Source organism: Schistocerca nitens, chromosome 2 (genome assembly GCF_023898315.1).
Source record: "Schistocerca nitens isolate TAMUIC-IGC-003100 chromosome 2, iqSchNite1.1, whole genome shotgun sequence".
In the NCBI taxonomy this organism is placed as follows: Eukaryota; Metazoa; Arthropoda; class Insecta; order Orthoptera; family Acrididae; genus Schistocerca; species Schistocerca nitens.
The window spans coordinates 202,775,550-202,794,739 of record NC_064615.1 but is presented as its reverse complement, the minus strand read 5'-3'; the positions used below and the strand labels follow the sequence as shown (position 1 = coordinate 202,794,739).

General features: G+C 38.6%; 1 protein-coding gene across 1 annotated transcript; it reads left to right on the top strand.

The window, feature by feature from the left end:
• Nucleotides 1-327: 327 nt before the first annotated feature.
• LOC126235906 (enoyl-[acyl-carrier-protein] reductase, mitochondrial) lies at nt 328-18,824 on the top strand. The gene is made up of 4 exons (XM_049944854.1): nt 328-583; nt 679-915; nt 3,885-4,159; nt 17,864-18,824. The coding sequence occupies exons 1-4, from the start codon at nt 380-382 to the stop codon at nt 18,267-18,269; spliced, it is 1,122 nt and encodes a 373-aa protein (XP_049800811.1). The 5' UTR covers nt 328-379; the 3' UTR covers nt 18,270-18,824.
• Nucleotides 18,825-19,190: the final 366 nt, after the last annotated feature.

The window sequence follows — 19,190 nt, the reverse complement described above, 5'->3', positions numbered from 1 at the left end:
ACACAGCAGTTTGATGACCTGACTGTGTTTCATCTATTATTTACCGTTTATAATTGCAAAACTTTCCGCCAATTTTATGTCATGTCCATTCGTTATAGTAATTGGTTTTCAAGAAGATGTAGTTTTCACCCATTATCATTCACAAAGCAGATATGAAATTATGAAAAAACACTCTACAGAATCAAATCATAAACAAACGGTAAACTAAAATTTTGTTGATTCTAAATTTGCGCGATATTTCATCGATATCACCTGCTCGAATATTTCAGCATTAAATCGATTCTCGATTCTGGCTTTCTTTCATGAACAAATGAGTAACAGAGATATCGATATTGTATAAACTTGATATATATATGTTAGTTTGAGCGTTGAGGTTAGAATGGTGTGGAAGATGGGTGTGTCGAAATTTTTATCGAGGAACATGACAAGCTTCGTTGCACAGGCTAGTCATGATAATGCAATAGTAACTTTCGCCAGAAATCAGAGTGTACTTTCCTCTAAACTTGTGTACTCAGAATACGGTGACCCACCAAAAGTCGTACGACAAGAAAAAGAAGAGCTAAGAAACCCTGCTGAACATGAAGTAACATAAATCATATTCACTTCTAATTGCCCAAAAATATGTTTCGTGCAGTTTTTTGTACTATGTACCGCGTACTACGCCCATAATCATTTCAGGTTATGATACGCATGTTGGCGTCACCTGTAAACCCCGCAGATATCAACACTATTCAGGGTGTCTACGCTGTAAAACCAAAATTGCCTTCTATACCGGGAAATGAAGGTGTTGGAGAAATTGCAGATGTAGGCAATGGAGTCACCGACTTGAAAGTCGGCGATAGAGTCGTACCAAAATTAAATGCTTGGGGTACATGGCGAACACACGCAGTCTGTAAAGCGGATGAATTAATTAAAGTAAGTGTGATTCAAAAATACAGCGTTTTTATGTACCGGTGATAAATTGTAGTCTTTTTGTTAGCGGAAAGTGGTCTCCTTCTAACAGAAAAGAGAGACGGTGACATTTTGCATTGCAGTATAGTAAAATTATTCGTAAAGATGTTAGCGGACTTGATAGATAATCTGTCTGAAAGGCTGTTCTCTTTGTCAGCCCCTCAGTTTATGTGATGAAAACGGGTAAGCTTCTAGAATGAATTGCTTTTCTCCCTAGCAGTGACCACTATACTCACAGACTACATTATGTATTAGATTTCGGCTTTCATGTCTTTAAGCATCAAACTGTAGCCATTCTACTAGCAGAATGGAATTGATCCCATAATAAGATATAATGGTAACAGGGGTACAGCCAACAATTTTTCAGTTCCTACTAGCCCTAATGGTGTTGCAATGTTGCAGTCGTTTTCTGTCATAAAGGTGAAGTCCATGCTCCATTTTGTTACAAGACTGCTCAGAGCTGGAGGGGTACACTTCACACACCCCCAAGTTTTCTTTTTTTTTTTAAACTGATGTGTTGTATGAAATCTGCACCAAATAATAGACTCAATGATGAAATACTTAATCAACTGCTGGTTGTCTAGACAGATTGTTTATGAGAAATTATAAACCCCTAATATAACCGAAAACAACCAATTTTTGACGATATAATTTAATTGAATGGACAAAAATGTACTCACCAAGCAGCAGCAGAACACACACATAAAATATGGTTGTAATTAGGCAAGCTTTCAGAGGCAGTGGCTCTTCTTCAGGCAGAAGGTTTGAAAGGTTGAACTCTTCTGCCTGAAGGAGTATTTACTGGCTTCCAAAGCTTGCCTAATTATAATCCTTATGTGTATGTTCTTCTGCTGCTCGGTGAATAAATTATAAAGCCCTGGATTACTTGGTATGTGAAAAGACAACCACACAGACTGGTATAGAAAAAAACAACAGAAAAGGGGGGGGGGGGGGGGAGAGACATTCTTAAAGGTAACAGATGCTCAACAAGGATCATGAATGTTTTAAAATTTCATAGATGAAAAAGGTGTTCATTGAAGGCTGAAACTTGTGTGACTTCAATGGTAAACAGAGTAATCTCCAAAGTACAGACACACACACACTGACTGAAAAATGTCCCCTGTGTTGGTAAATGATAAATAGAAAAAGATTACCAAGGAATGCGTTTAATGCACACTTGTGCAAATCAGGTCACTCCTATTTCATACTTGCAGCTTTTAACTGTTCCCATATGTCACACTTATGAAAGTACAATGTTTTTCATAACATTAGATTTATTACAGAAAAATAATTTTGTTTGTACTTCTCAAGTCCAAGATGGAAAACAAATAACTGGAGGAACAAAGAATACAACTCACTATATAGTTGAAATGTGAACTATATTATGAAAAAGATAGATTGCTACTTACCGTAAAGATGGCACACTGGATTGCAGACAGGCACAACAAAAAGACTGTTATACATTCAGATCTTGGCCAAAGCCTTCGTCAGGAAAGGAAACACGCACCCCTTCACACAAGCAACTGCGGCCAGAACGCATATTTCAATTCTCACATTGAACAAAGGCAGCAATCTTTCTTTTGTTTAATACAAGAGTTGTATTCTGGCTGCATTGGGTGAAGATGTGGTCATATGTGCATGAGGTACGCCTGCTTGTGTGAATATGTCTGTATTTTCTTTTCTGGAGAAGGCTTGGGCCAATAGTTCAATATGTAACAGTCATTTTGCTGTGCATGTCTGCAACTCTGTCATCTTTACAATGTGTAGCAGTTTATCCTTTACGTAATATTGTTGATATTCTAACCTGGACATTCCGTTGTTTGGTTTCAACATATAGCTTTGTTTCCAAAATGGACAGGATTTAGAAATCCAAACACCAACACTGTACACATGGAACAAATACTGGTCATCCACCTAAATTCTTAATGTTAAGACCCGGTACAGTACACTTTTAGCTCCTACTGTGAGAGTTACTTCACATCTGACAATATCGCTGAAGCATTGACCATTGTTCTTATAATGATGGCCTTGTAGCAACATAACATGCAGGGTGCTGGGGCAATGTCACTGCTTGATGCTCTTTCCAGCTGCAGGGAAACAGTCGCCAAGATACTATTTATTTGCACTAATTCAGTCGCCAGGGCATTGAGCAGACAGTCGCCATGCATTGCCCATTTCAGCTGGAGGCTGAATCCATCCATACAGCACACACCGGGTAACTGTCATTCGTAACCAACCACCATTCATATGCTGAGGTCCAGAGTCTGGAGTTTCCCAAGACCCCAGTACTTGAGCTCCATGTAAGTAGAATTAGGAGTGGAGGCAAAGCACATAGCCTTTACACAAAATGTAGATGTGGTTGGTTTTTTGTGACCACCACTGGATGGTCCACATCCCACAGGTGTGGTCGGGTGCCAATCTCTGGCTCATGTGGTATGAGGTTATGCTGCGGTGCTTTGCCCTGGTGGCTGCTAGGCTTGGTGGTGGCTGATGAAGCCCTAAGCTTACCTGAAAGAAAAGGCTGGTGGCCAAAGCATTGGGGTCAGCTTACACTTTCTTATAATACATGATGACACAAGCAGTACTCTAGCAATATATGATTCTTGAAAAAGTTAAGTATAAAACACACTGTTACTGTCTGTCACTAGGTTCACGTACAATAAATCTGTTGTTCCTTTGATTTCCAGCAATTTCACTGTATTATCCCTCATAGAAAGTTAGGATATTTATGAACTAAAACCACTTAACCACATGGATAAAATATTAGGAAATCGTATAAATAACTGTCAGCCGAAAAGATTGTGGTTTATGTTCACAAGTAATGTGTCTCTACATTATTTATGGAATTCTTGAATCATGGGTGTCAGTTGGATGTGGAAAAAGTGGTCATTTCTTTGTCCCCCTTCCTTATGGTATGCATGTTTTTTTTATAGATCTCTGACAAGATTGGCATCGTGGAAGCTGCCACACTTACTGTTAACCCCTGTACAGCATACCGTATGCTGAAAGACTTTGTACCTTTATCTGAAGGAGATTCAGTGATTCAAAATGGTGCAAATAGTGCAGCGGGGCAAAATGTGATACAGCTGTGCAAAGCTTGGGGGATAAAATCTGTCAATATTGTTCGGAACAGGAGTGATATTGATGAACTGAAGAAGTTTCTGACAGAGCTTGGAGCTACATATGTACTGACAGAGGAAGAACTCAGGTATGAAAATATTTATTTTGTTCTATGCAAATTATCATTCTGTTGATAATACTAACCAGATAAGATCATTATGCTGTTCACAAGTGAAGTTGTAAAAATCACTCATATGTTGCCAGTGTATCACACCACTGTATTCAGGTTGTAACATAGTACTTGGTATTTGGTAATGAAAACATTCAATTGAACTACGCGATTCTCCAGAATTACTTTTAAAAATTCTCCAAAATCTACTCATTATAAGATGGCTTGATATGCTGCTGTATTATTAATATTTAACTTAATTTTATTGAACAGTGCATACTACAATTTAAAGCTGTTGAACTTTGACCTACTGTTATTCACTTTTATTTTGGTGTGGTAGTGGGGTGGGGGAAGGGGCAGGGCAGAAAATACTTTAATAATGCAGATCATCATCACTGCCTCAAGGCTAACAGCCCTGGAACCACTACAGAAAAACCTGCCTAATGTGCCCACCAACCACCACCTACTCCAGTGCCACTGTTGAGTATTCATATGACATTACAGCCAGAGCTACCTGCAAAACTAGTCAAATTACCAACAGACATGGGCTCACTTCAACATATTTTATGTAAACCGGAAAATAAATGAATGGACATACACTATCCATCTTCTGGGTGGCAGTAATGATCATGGATTGCGTATTACACAATGACTTTGTAAACCTACATACACGTTATACCACATATGTCATCTTAACCATTCCACCCAACGGCAGTTTCTCCAAACTCCATAAACCTGCATATGTGGTATACCACATACGTCATCTAAACCTTTTCAACCAACAGCAGTTTCTCTGAACTCTGGAGACATGAACTTATACTCCAACATGTCCTTTTATTCTGCCATCATTGCAGACCCATTGTAAAATAGTGTCCCACCACTCAACTTCCTTCACTTCCAGTTAACTCTGTTTAGTTATTTATTACACGGTATTTCTATTATCCTTTCCAGTCTATTTTCTTTTCTTTTATATTCATATTTACTTCTCACTCTATCCCTCCCTTCTGATAGCTTTGAACAGGAACTGGCCCAGGCATTACCGATATATTATCTTTGACCGCCCAGATCTTCATACCTTTTTTGGGGTTAACCAGATATTCTGATTCCACCCATGTGCTTTGACCCATGACATAACTGTGTTTTGTTGTGTAACGTCACTGTGGTGCGGCGTCTTTGAAATGGATTATGTTTGTAGAGGGCATGTTGGAATAAGTGTTGGCACATTCTAGTGTGGGATGTTTATGTCTTTAATTGTCAGAGAGATGTTTGTGCGGTGTTGGGCTTAGTGCTGTGTGTCACTTAGTGGTTTGGGAGTTGGCTTTTGTTGCCTTGTCAGTGAGATAGGTTAATGTTATTAGCTGAAGGTTGCTGATTTGTTTTCAGTTTTGATATTGTTAGTTTGTCATGTTGTTCATGGTTTGAAAGTTATTTTTTTCCATTTGGTACTAGGTAAGGATCTCACAACAAAGTATGGTAGACTTTCTTATTTAGTGTAGTATGTTTCTTTGTGTGCTTAATTTTCTTGGGGATTTTGTGGTTTATGTTGGTAGTTGAAGTTCATATTTAGTAGTTGTAGTGGTGGGGATTGTGGAGTGTGTTGTTATTTTGGTCTGGTTAGGTTTTGATAATAGTTAGTTCTACTAGTTGTGGGTTGGTGATATTGTGGGCTATGTTTGACCTGACTAGGACAAGCAAAATACACAATACCAATGGGTTGTTTTTGCATTTTTTGGTTGTGCTTGATTTTTTGTTAATATTTTTTCTGGAATGGTGTCATTACTCATATTGTTAGATATTTAGTTTCTCCCTGAATGGTAAAATACCAGTGGTTACAGGTGTTGGAGCAGCACCTTTTTTAGGATAGGTAAGACAGAAAGATGTCAAGTTCTACGAGAGGTCAGGATTGAAACAAATCTTCAGTTTAGGAAAGAAATTAAACAGCACAATTCTAGCACATTGGATCACCAATCACAGCTATCAATTATAAATTTTCACCAATCACCAGAAATTTTATCTCCACCAAGTTGTATCTCAGTCCTAGGTAATTGCATTGATGAATTAAAGTCACCCAACCCAGTTGACATAATCTGCCTCTCTGAACACCGTGTGACCACTGGTATAGGAACTAGGCCTAAGCACAATGAGAAACTCAGACAGGAGAGTACTGCAAATGTTAGAATAAGGAAAGGTTCTCATAAAAGTATAATTAAAAATAATGTAAGTATATTTCATCAAAATATTGGGAGTTTAAAGAATAAAGTAGATGAGCTTCTAGTTTGTTTAGAAGATTTAGAAGCTGAGAATGAAATAGATATACTATGCCTGTCTGAGCATCACATTGTTACTGATATGGATAAGGTAAATGTAAGTGGATATAAGCTCTCTGCACATGTAATGAGAGAAAATATGGAGAAAGGAGGAGTTGCCATATATGTCAAAAGTTATCATTGTGCAAAAAGTATAGAAACAAAAAAGTTTTGTGTAGAGAAACATATAGAAGCATGTGCCTGTGAGCTTAAATTAAATAAAGGCACATTTATAATTGTAACTGTATATAGGTCCCCATCAGGAAATTTTCATCTATTTCTGAAAAATTTGGACTCCTTGTTGTGCTATCTGTCAGACAGGGGGAAGCAAATTATTATTTGTGGGGACTTCAATGTAGATTCTCTGAAAGAGGGTAATAGGAAAAATGACCTTGAAGTATTACTCGGTTCTTTCAATTTGACACCCGTTATTGATTTTCCTACTCGGGTGGTAAAGGATAGCAGCTCACTGATAGATAACTTCTTTATAGACCAAGATAAGTTTAACCAGATAAATGCTCAGCCTGTTGAGAATGGTCTTTCTGATCATGGTGCACAGCTAGTTACAATATATGACATAGCTCCATTCAGCAATACTAAACAGTCCTCCAAAGTAGTACGTCCAGTCAACGATTTAACAATTGCAAATTTCAGGGAAAGCCTACAGCAGTTAGACTGGGATGAGGTGTACCGTGAACCTGATGCCAATTTAAAATATAATTTATTTCATGACATTTTTGTAAATGCATTTGAAAACTGCTTCCCCAAGAAAATAGTTAAATATACTCGTAAGAAACCTTGTAACAAGCCATGGCTTGCTAAGGGTATAAAAATATCTTGTAACCGGAAAAGGGAAATGTATCTGACAGCAAGAAAGAGTAGTGACCCAGAAACTATCAAAAATTATAAAAACTACTGTGTTATATTAAGAAAAGTTATTAAAAAATCCAGGAGTATGTGTATCATGTCTGAAATCAGCAACTCTGATAATAAAATTAAAACAATTTGGAATATTATTAAAAGAGAAACAGGTCAACCAAGAGCAGAGGAAGACAGTATTACCATCAAATTGAATGAAAACTTTACGAACAAAAAGTCAGAAGTGGAAAATATTTTTAATAATCATTTTCTAAATGTTGTGGATATAGTAGGATCCAGGTGTTCATTAGAAGATGCTAGGCTGTTAATGGAAGAGGCCATACCTATGCAATTTGATACAATTGAAATCTCACCCACTTCTCCCTCTGAAATTAGGAAAATAATAAACTTGCTTAAAAGCAAAAACTCACATGGAATTGATGGCATTTACAGCAAAATACTAAAAGCTTGTTCTCAACAGATAAGTAAGATTCTCAGCCACCTGTGTAATAGCTCTCTGGAACAGGGCATTTTCCCTGATAGGCTGAAATATGCTATTGTTATACCTTTGCATAAAAAGGGGGATAGATCTGATGTCAACAATTACCGTCCAATCTCCCTTCTAACAGCTTTATCCAAAATTTTTGAGAAAGTAATGTATTCAAGAGTAGCTTCACATATCTGTAAAAATGAAGTACTAACAAAATGTCAGTTTGGTTTCCAGAAAGGTTTTTCAACAGAAAATGCCATATATGCTTTCACCAGTCAAATTTTGAATGATCTAAATAACCGAACACCACCCATTGGGATTTTTTGTGATCTCTCAAAGGCTTTTGATTGTGTAAATCATGAAATTCTGCTAGACAAGCTCAAGTATTGTGGCATGAGTGGGGCAGTGCACAAATGGTTTAATTCTTACCTAACTGGAAGAGTGCAGAAAGTAGAAATAAGTAGTTCTCGTAACATGCAAAGATCAGCACATTCCTCAAACTGGGGAACTATCAAGAATGGGGTTCCACAAGGGTCAGTCTTGGGTCCTTTGTTGTTCTTATTATATATTAATGACTTGCCATTCTATATTCATGAAGAGGCAAAGTTAGTTCTCTTTGCTGATGATACAAGTATAGTAATCACACCTGACAAACAAGAATTAACTGATGAAATTGTCAATACTGTCTTTCAGAAAATTACTAAGTGGTTCCTTGTAAACGGACTCTCACTGAATTTTGATAAGACACAGTACATACAGTTCCGTACAGTGAATGGTATGACGCCATTAATAAATATAGACCTTAATCAGAAGCATATAGCTAAGGTAGAATATTGCAAATTTTTAGGTGTGTCCATTGATGAGAGATTAAATTGGAAGAAACACATTGATGATCTGCTGAAACGTTTGAGTTCAGCTACTTATGCAATAAGGGTCATTGCAAATTTTGGTGATAAACATCTTAGTAAATTAGCTTACTACGCCTATTTTCACTCATTGCTTTCATATGGCATCATATTTTGGGGTAATTCATCACTGAGGAATAAAGTATTTATTGCACAAAAGCGTGTAATCAGAATAATAGCTGGAGTCCACCCAAGATCATCCTGCAGACATTTATTTAAGGATCTAGGGATATTCACAGTAGCTTCTCAGTATATATACTCGCTTATGAAATTTGTTATTAACAACCAAACCCAATTCAAAAGTAATAGCAGTGTGCATAACTACAATACTAGGAGAAAGGATGATCTTCACTATTCAAGATTAAATCTAACTTTGGCACAGAAAGGGGTGAATTATACTGGCACTAAAGTCTTTGGTCACTTACCAAATAGTATCAAAAGTCTGACAGATAACCAACAAGTATTTAAGAAGAAATTAAAAGAATTTCTGAATGACAACTCCTTCTACTCCATAGAGGAATTTTTAGATATAAATTAAGAAAAAAAAAATTAAAAAATAAAAATAATAAATAAAGAAAAACAAAAACACAATAAAATAAAGTTGTTATATTAACTTAAGTATGTTGTTAAATTAACCTAATTATGTCATGTATTGGAAAATTCGACTCGTTCCACATCATTACGAAATATCGTATTCATGATCCATGGAACTAGTATTAATCTAATCTAATCTAATCTAACCTGCCCAAAATTCCCTAGTTCCACCAGTTGTCTCACTAGTTTATTTTATGACTGGTGTAAGTATTTCACATGTTGTTTGTGGTTGGTTGCACATGTAATGAGTGCCATCATTGTATACACTTGAAACAAGCACAGACCATAGCTATCTATGGTCTATGGAAATAGTGGTGTGCGCCATTTTGATGACATCATAGTTAAAGCAGATGTGTAGAATCACATCTTTTGATCTTGCCCTCTTTCTTCACTTATGCTTCCCTTTCTCCTTCTCTTATCTTGTGCACCTCCATTAACCTGCCTGCTAAGTGACCTGCTGTCCCCTCCTCATCCACGTAAATACTTTTTTCTCAGGTAGGCATATAATGTTTTTAATTCATTGTATGTCTTTATCATTTGAGCAGGGATTTCTGCCTCCTGTAGGTAAAAAATGGCTAGCCCCTGTAGATTTAACTAGTTTTAGAATTAAAATTCCATTCCGTGCAATCATTAAAATTAAAGCCATTCCCGTGCAGTCAGTAAAGTTATAGCCATTCCCAGACCATAATAAAGCTGTACACAATTTAAATTCCATGTTCTTGCGCATATTAACTTGACGCATTCCATTAAGTTGCAGGTAATATCAACATTACAAAGGCAGGCACAATTTTTACCCCTGTTTGTATTAACTGAGATGTAGCTGTCATCAATTTGTGGTTGCTTAATCCATGGTACTATGTAGATACCACAAAAGAGCATAGTCCCCATTAGCCACTTTTGTAAGTAGCATCAGTTCATCCAGTTACTTTGGCTCCAGGCAAGGGAATGTCAGTCTCCAAAAAGTAGCTTCTCTCTCTCTCTCTCTCTCTCTCTCTCTCTCTCTCTTCACACACACACTCACTCACACTCACTTCTCTAAATTAATCTTTATACAGTTATTTCATAACTGATGTCTAATTTGTGGCATTGAATATACAGGGGATTTCACCTAAAACTTGCACCACGAGCATGGCGGAAATAAAAACTGCTGTTGTGTGGTTTTCACAGAATGGATTGGTAATCAGAAGTTCATATTTTTAGCCAGTAAACAGATTGTAATAATATGTAAAAACTGAAGTTTTGTACATACGTACGCTTTGTTAAATGGAACATTGCCTGTTGACTGTAACAGATTAGAATTAGGGTAAATTAGAATGTCAGTGGTGTTTGTTGCAAGGTTCTAGTGCAAGTCATTTACGATTTATCAAGTCTCCAGACTCACAGTTGTTTGTGCCATTCATCTTGCATAATTGCTAGGTACAATGTTGTAACTTTTGCTTACAGTGTTCCTTAAGTGCATTGCAGTTTGCTAATCAGTTAGTGTGTAACACTCCAAGCAGTAGGTCATGAGTGGACAAAGGGATTTATCAGTGCAGAAAAAGCCAACATGCTCACAGTATATGGAGAGTGTAGGTATTCCAGTAGACGTCAACCATCTCTGCACTCATTTATCAACCTCTTCAACCATTTACATGAAAATGGTAATGTAACATCTTGACAACATAACAGAAGGATGCAAGTGATGACAGAAGAGGGGGAAATTAATGTTCTTGCTGCTGTTGCAGTTGATACGTACATCAACTCCCGTGCAAACGCACAAGTAAGTGGCACGAGTCAGGCAAGTGTCCTACACATTCTCCATTGACATAGGTTCCATCCCTATCATATCTCTCTCTCCATCAAGAGCTGAATGGAAACAATTATGAGAATTGTGTTAACTTCTGCACATGGGCATTGTGACAGAATACACTAGACGTATCGTGTATCTTGTTTAGTGATGAAGACACATTTACCAGTCATGGCCAGGCAAACTGCTGAATCATGCACTATTAGTCTGTTAACAATCCTCATTGGCTTCATCAGGTGGACTGTCAGTGTCCATCGAATGTAAACATATGGTGTGGGATAATGAACCAACAGTTCATAGGCCTGTGTTTTATTGACGGAACATTGAATGTCTGCAACGATTGCAGCCTCCTAACAGACCGACCATCTTCCATTGATGCTAGAAGGTATACCACTGCAGACTAGGAGTAACCAGTGGTACCAACATGATGGCTGTCCAGCCCATTGTGCAAAAAGTACTAGAGCATGTCTTCATGAATTGTTTCCAAATACGAAGGTGGTTTGAAAGGTTCTCAGATCAGAATAGAAAAAAGTACTTACATCATTGAAACTTTTTCTAATTTTCAGTGTAGTCTCCTTGTAGAGTAATGCACTTGGTCCAACGATTTTCCAGTGCCTTGATCCCATCTCGAAAATGAGTTTCATCCAGGCCTCTAAAATAATTGTCAAATCCAACTATCAATTATTCGTTTGAAGTGAATCTTCATCCACCAAGAAAAATTTTGTTTTGGGAAGAGATGGAAGTCTGACGGAGCCATATCAGGTGAATAAGGTGGTTGTTTCAACAATTCATACCTTAGTTCATGTAATTTTGCCATGGCGATGGCACATACGTGTGGGCGCGCATTGTCTTCATGGAAGATGACTTTCTTCCTTGCTAAATCTGGCCTTTTTTCATGTATTTTTGTTGCAATGTGTATACCCTTTCAGATGACCTCTGGCAAGTGTGAGCAATTTCACACAATTTCAGTTGGCGATCCTCCATGACCATGTTGTGTTCTTTTGCAACGATTTCTCAAGTAGTGACACATCTTGGCCAACCACTGCAGACGTCATCATCTAGGCTCTCCAAAACAAATTTAAATTCGTTTGTGCACTTGGAAACAGTTGAATATGAAGGAACAGAGTCCCCAATGTATTCTGGAAATCGACATGAATGTCCTTAGCTTTCATACCTTTCTTTACGAAGTACTTAATCACAGCTCAAATCTAGATTTTTTTTCATCTTCGCAAATCACTATGCAGGGACAGCAACAGAGCCACGTCACCACCACAGCTCTCTTCCAAGAGCACTGATGTGGCACGTGTTTACAGGCAACAGTCCAATGAATATCACGTGAACAACTCTTTGCGCTAGTGCTGACCTCTTGTGGTGATTCCAGGAACTTTTCAAAATCACCCTTGTAGTTGGACTGGACACAGAGGACCCTGTACCTTGGCTGGCCCTTTTTCTGGGTTTGGCACCTCCAGGCATTTTTCTGTAGGAAAGACACTGTCAACAAGGACTCAACTACACCTGATGACATACAACGACGTATTACTGAAGCCTGCTCAGACATCTCCGCTGGAATGCTAGCAAGTTACAGTAGTCACTCCATACCAGACTGGAAGCACGTATTGCTGCTGCTGGTGGTCATTTTGAACACAACCTGTGATGGTCAGTTGTCTCATTACTGGTCAGAATCCACATAACCAGCGTATGCACTTATGTTGTTCTTTAGCAGGTGCCAAAGGTATTATACAAGTGTCGGTGTGGGACCTTTTCAAACTACGGTATCTCATAAGTGACTCACACTAGAATCTTGCAACAAACATCACTGACATTCTAATTTATTCTACTTTTAGTTAATGTCAATAGGTATTGTTCCTTTTGAAACAGTGTGTGTTTACACAAAAATAAGCTTTCTAAGTATTAAATCAATCTGCTGATTTCTAACAATGTGGGCCCCTAACTACCAACGCATTCTGTGTAAACCGCATATCAACAGGACTTTCCATTTTTGCAATATTTGTGGTGCTAGTTTTAGGTGGTTCGCCCTGTATATAAATATGATGATTTCAGACTCAGAGAAAACAATTAAGCAATTGTTAACTCTGCAAATCTTGTTGACTGATTGATATTGGAGGGGGGGGGGGGGGGGAGACCAAACAGCAGGGTCATCTGTCCCATCGGATTAGGGAAGGAAGTCGGCCCTGCCTTTTCACAAAGGAATCATCCTGGCATTTGCCTCAAGCGTTTTGGGAAATCACAGAAAACCTAAATCAGGATGCCCAGACAGGGTTTGAACCATCGTCCTCCCAAATGCGAGTCCAGTGTGCTAACCACTGGGCTACCTCATTTGGTGCAAATCTTGTCTGATTTCTTATACAACAGCAGGAGACACTTTACTTGCTAATAAGGGTTCACAGGGTTGGAGGGAACTGGCAGGCTGTCAATGCCGGTTGAGGGCTTGTCTAGAAGAATGTACTCTGTATGTGAGTGTATACGTGTCCCTTTTTCCCCCCAAGGTAAGTCTTTCCGCTCCCGGGATTGGAATGACTCCTTACCCTCTCCCTTAAAACCCACATCCTTTCGTCTTTCCCTCTCCTTCCCTCTTTCCTGATGAAGCAACCGTGGGTTTCGAAAGCTTGAAATTTTGTGTGTTTTTTTTATTGTGTCTATCTACCAGCGCTTTGCCGTTTGGTAAGTCACAGTATATATATATATATATATATATATATATATATATATATATATATATATATATATATATATATGTGTGTGTGTGACTTACCATACGAAAGCGCTGGCAGGTTGATAAACACACGAACAAACACAATCATACACACAAAATTCTAGCTTTTGCAACCAACGATTGCTTCATCAGGAAAGAGAGAAGGAGAGGGAAAGACGAAAGAATGTGGGTTTTAAGGGAGAGGGTAAGGAGTCATTACAATCCCGGGAGCGGATAGACTTACGTTAGGGGGAAAAAAGGACAAGGCATGTTTAGCCACAGGGTGATCATCATTACCAACAAACACTGTCTGCCTGTGTCCATTCATGCGTATGGACAGTTTGTTGCTGGTCATTCCCACATAGAAAGCTTCACAGTGTAGGCAGGTCAGTTGGTAAATCACGTGGGTGCTTTCACATGTGGCTCTGCCTTTGATCATGTACGCCTTCCGGGTTACAGGACGGGAGTAGGTGGTGGTGGTGGTGGTGGTGGTGGGAGGGTGCATGGGACAGGTTTTACACCGGGGGCAGTTACAAGGGTAGGGAAGGTGGTTTGGGGATTTAATAGGGATGAACTAAGAGGTTACGAAGGTTAGGTGGACGGCGAAAGACACTCTTGGTGGAGTGGGGAGGATTTCATGAAGGATGGATCTCATTTCAGGGCAGGATTTGAGGAAGTCGTATCCCTGCTGGAGAGCCACTTTCAGAGTCTGATCCAGTCCCGGAAAGTATCCTGTCACAAGTGGGGCACTTTTGTGGTTCTTCTATGGGAGGTTCTGGGTTCGAGGGGATGGGGAAGTGGCTCTGGTTATTTGCTTCTGTACCAGTTCAGGAGGGTAGTTGCAGGATGCAAAAGCTGTTTTCAGGTTGTTGGTGTAATGGTTCAGGGATTCCGGACTGGAGCAGATTCGTTTGCCACGAAGACCTAGGCTGTAGGGAAGGGACCGTTTGATGTGGAATGGGTGGCAGCTGTCATAAGGGAGGTACTGTTGCTTGTTGGTGGGTTTGATGTGGATGGACGTGTGAAGCTGGCCATTGGACAGATGGAGGTCAATGTCAAGGAAAGTGGCATGGAATTTGGAGTAGGACCAGGTGAATGTGATGGAACCAAAGGAGTTGAGGTTGGAGAGGAAATTCTGGAGTTCTTTACTGTGAGTCCAGATCATGAAGATGTCATCAATAAATCTGTACCAAACTTTGGGTTGGCGGCCTGGGTAACCAAGAAGGCTTCCTCTAAGCGACCCATGAATAGGTTGGCGTACGAGGGGGCCATCCTGGTACCCATGGCTGTTCCCTTTAATTGTTGGTATGTCTGGCCTTCAAAAGTGAAGAAGTTGTGGGTCCGGATGAAGCTGGCTAAGGTAATGAGGGAAAGAGGTTTTAGGTAGGGTGGCAGGTGATCGGCGTGAAAGGAAGTGCTCCATCGCAGCGAGGCCCTGGACGTGCGGAATATTTGTTTATAAGGAAGTGGCACCAATGGTTACAAGGATGGTTTCCGGGGGTAACAGATTGGGTAAGGATTCCAGGCGTTTGAACAAAACTTTGAGTTTTTCTACGTATCTGTAGTGTGTCTTGACCATATGTCAATGAATGGAGCTACAGTGAATTTATGAAATCGCTTCAATCATTTGTAATAGCCCTGTATATATATGTACGAGGTGTGGCTAGAAAAAAACCGGACTAGTACTGGTGAAACAATAAAACGAATGCAATAAGGCTAAAAGTCGCGTGGCCTGTCACGTGACACTCGCTCCGCCTACTGCTCGAGTTTCATCTGCCTCCTGCACTCAGTCTGCCCGTGGCGTCTGTTTTAAGTAGTTGACGTTTTGTCTGTGCGTCGGAAAATGTTGAGTGTACAGAAAGAAGAGCGTGTTAACATCAAATTTTGTTTCAAACTAGGAAAATCTGCAAGTGAAACGTTTGTAATGTTACAACAAGTGTACGGCGATGATTGTTTATCGCGAACACAAGTGTTTGAGTGGTTTAAACGATTTAAAGATGGCCGCGAAGACACCAGTGATGACACTCGCACTGGCAGACCATTGTCAGCAAAAACTGATGCAAACATTGAAAAAATCGGTAAACTTGTTCGACAAAATCGCCGTTTAACAATCAGAGCAGTGTCTGAGTTAACAGGAGTTGACAAGGAAAGTGTTAGGCAGATTCTTCGTGAAAGTTTCACCATGAACAAAGTGTGTTCAAAAATGGTTCCAAAGTGTCTCACAATTGAACAGAAGGAACGCCGAAGAATGATTTGTTCTGACATCCTGGAAAACATTGAAAGTGATTCCACCTTCTTACAAAATGTTATTACTTGCGATGAATCGTGGTTTTTTACTTACGATCCCGAAACTGAACGCCAATCGACGCATTGGAAAACTCCTGGTTCTCCACGACAAAAAAAAGCACGACTGTCAAAATCGAAATTCAAGGCAATGATGACTGTTTTTTTTTTTTTTTTTTTGACATCAAAAGGATTGTGCACATTGATTGGGTACCAGAGGGACAAACAGTGAATCAGCATTACTACATTAGCATCCTGGCTACCCTACGTGAACGAGTACGGAGAAAACGGAACGATTTGTGGAGAAAAAAGTCATGGATCCTTCACCAAGACAATGCCCCAGCTCACAGTGCGTTGTCAGTGAAGACGTTTTTGGCAAAACACAACATTCCCATCTTAGATCATCCACCCTACTCACCTGATTTGGCCCCCTGTGACTTTTTTCTTTTCCCTAAAGTCAAGTCAGCTTTGAAAGGAACTGGATTTGAGACTGTTGAAGCAGTAAAAGAAAAAGCGATGGAAGTAATGTATGGACTTACCGAAAATGATCTGCAGCATTGCTATGAACAGTGGAAAATTCGTATGGAGCGGTGTAGAGACCGAGGAGGAGAGTACATTGAAGGAGATAACATGAAATTGTAAATAAATGTTTTTTCCAGCATCAGTCCGGTTTTTTTCTAGCCGCACCTTGTATATATACAAAATTTCACAATTTTTTCCTTTAGTCACTATTTTGTTACCAATGATAGTACAGCACAAAGTGTTTGTGATACTTTGGCATTTAGTACACATTCCTTTTACTTGCAATGCAGAGTTTTTTCACTTGCCATGCCGAAGTGTGTTCTACACAAAATAATGTAATGATAATAATAATGGGCACATGAATATGGCAGTGTGTTATTGGAATGCTTTATGCCAAACTGTTATTTGAAATGAAAGGAAAGTGAAGTTTTGTAACTTATGTTATACAGTTGCAATCCTCAACTGATCACAGAGTAATGTACATAAATTTAAATATAAAAGGATCAGTGGAAGATAGTACTAACCCACAAGGTGTATTTTGAGACATTGTATGCTGTATGTGTGGTTAAGTTCAGATTCTAGAACATAAATACAAAGAGGTGGGAGAAATTACATAGCAGAGAGTGCTATTTTAATATTACATGTGTGTCTACTACGTCCCAGTGTGAAGCATTCGAAACATAACAGATAACATGATCAGACTAATCATTACTAAGCTGAGGGTTAGCACTTTATTCTGCAGACTTCTTCATATCTTCACTTCCTCTGAACTTAAATGCTACCAAATAAAAAGACTTAAGCGAATTCAGTGAAACTCTCCAAAACTTTTGTAGTATCTGTACATTTCTGCTTTGCCTAAGGATTAATGAAAGATAGAAATATTGTACAGTTTTGGGATTACACTGCTAACTAATTTCATTAACATGATGCACTGATTTATGTTGCTTCTTCATCAGCCAGTATGTGTTACAGGAATTTTGGTTTTATCATTCTCTGTATCAGGAATGTTAGACCAAAATACCGCTGTTCTACATACTAAGGAAGCAAATAATTGCTCTTTTTATGTATCCATCCTGTGTTCAACTGTTGAATTTGGAGAACAGTGATCTATTCTCTTGTGCATATCATATTCCTCCTTGGATTTTTCCTTTAATGTATAATATGGTAAATAATCTTGGTGACATGTTCTGATCTAAGAAAGACTCTAAAATACTTAATATTTTCAGGACTACAGATCTTTTCAAGAAAGGTGTTATAGTAAGACCAACATTAGCACTAAATTGTGTTGGAGGGAAAAATGCACTTGAAGTGATGAGACATTTGGACAGTGGTGGTGTTATGGTTACATATGGGGGGATGTCCCGAGAACCTGTGACTGTGCCTACATCAGCTCTTATATTTAAGAATATAACTGTCCGTGGATATTGGATGACAAGATGGAGTAATGAAAATGCTAACAGCCCTGAAAGATCTAGAATGTTTGAAGAGTTGACCAACCTTATAATCGAAAGGAAATTGAATCCTCCAAAACATACATTGATTGGATTTGAAAGATACAAGGAAGCATTGTCAAATGCAATGTCAACCAAAGGATTTGTAGGGATGAAATATATTTTTGACTTCCAAAAATAATCTAAAAACATCTTGTCAAAAATTCAGTTTGGTGTTTGGTACAGTTTATGTGAATAATTACCAGTTATTCAGTTTTGTCCCTCCAAGGATGGAGAGAATGTGGTCTAAGCACAGAAAACAATAAGCATACTATATTGATTGCGCTGCAATAATCTTTGAGGACTGATTAATTTTATAATGTAGCTATTTCATTCATTAGTTTAATCAACTGCTAATTAAGAGCTTGTCATCTTACACTTGAAAAACAGTGTATTTGGTGTTAATATTGATTCCATTATGCGTTTATGATTTATGAGATATATGTAGATGGTATAATACCACAGATTAATACTGTAACACACTTTTTTTATAAGCAAGCCAATTCTCAAGTAAAATCAACATTCTTGATGTACATAGTACCTGCAATACACCTTCAGGTACGCCACTGGTCACTCAAAGAACTGTGATTACTGTTAGCTACTGTCTTGATGAAATCTTTATTATTTTGTATTGTAATTTCATCTGACAGAAGGAAATATATGGTTTTTGTAACTGTTAATAAAATGGTGTACACTTCAGTCTTTTACCTCTGTATGCTGCACAGTCAAACTGACCCTTTTTTTTTTAGCATTGTAATGACTGTAACAATGTTATCCCGCTCCCTCTACAGTACTTAGTGCTATAATTCTGAATGGACTTGTGCGCAGAAAATTTGTTAACAGGTTACCAATAGAGAAGATTCTGTGCAGAAAAATACACCAATAATACGAAACTGGTAAGTAACCATTGCATGCAAAATACTCAGTGTAACCTTGTCATTCAAGACTTACATGGGCTTTCACAAGACTGTCACATTGATGATAATTGTCCCTACAATTTGACTCTTCAGTTCTTTTGTGCAAATTGTGTTGGACTTTTTCTCTCTGATCTGAAATCATGTGT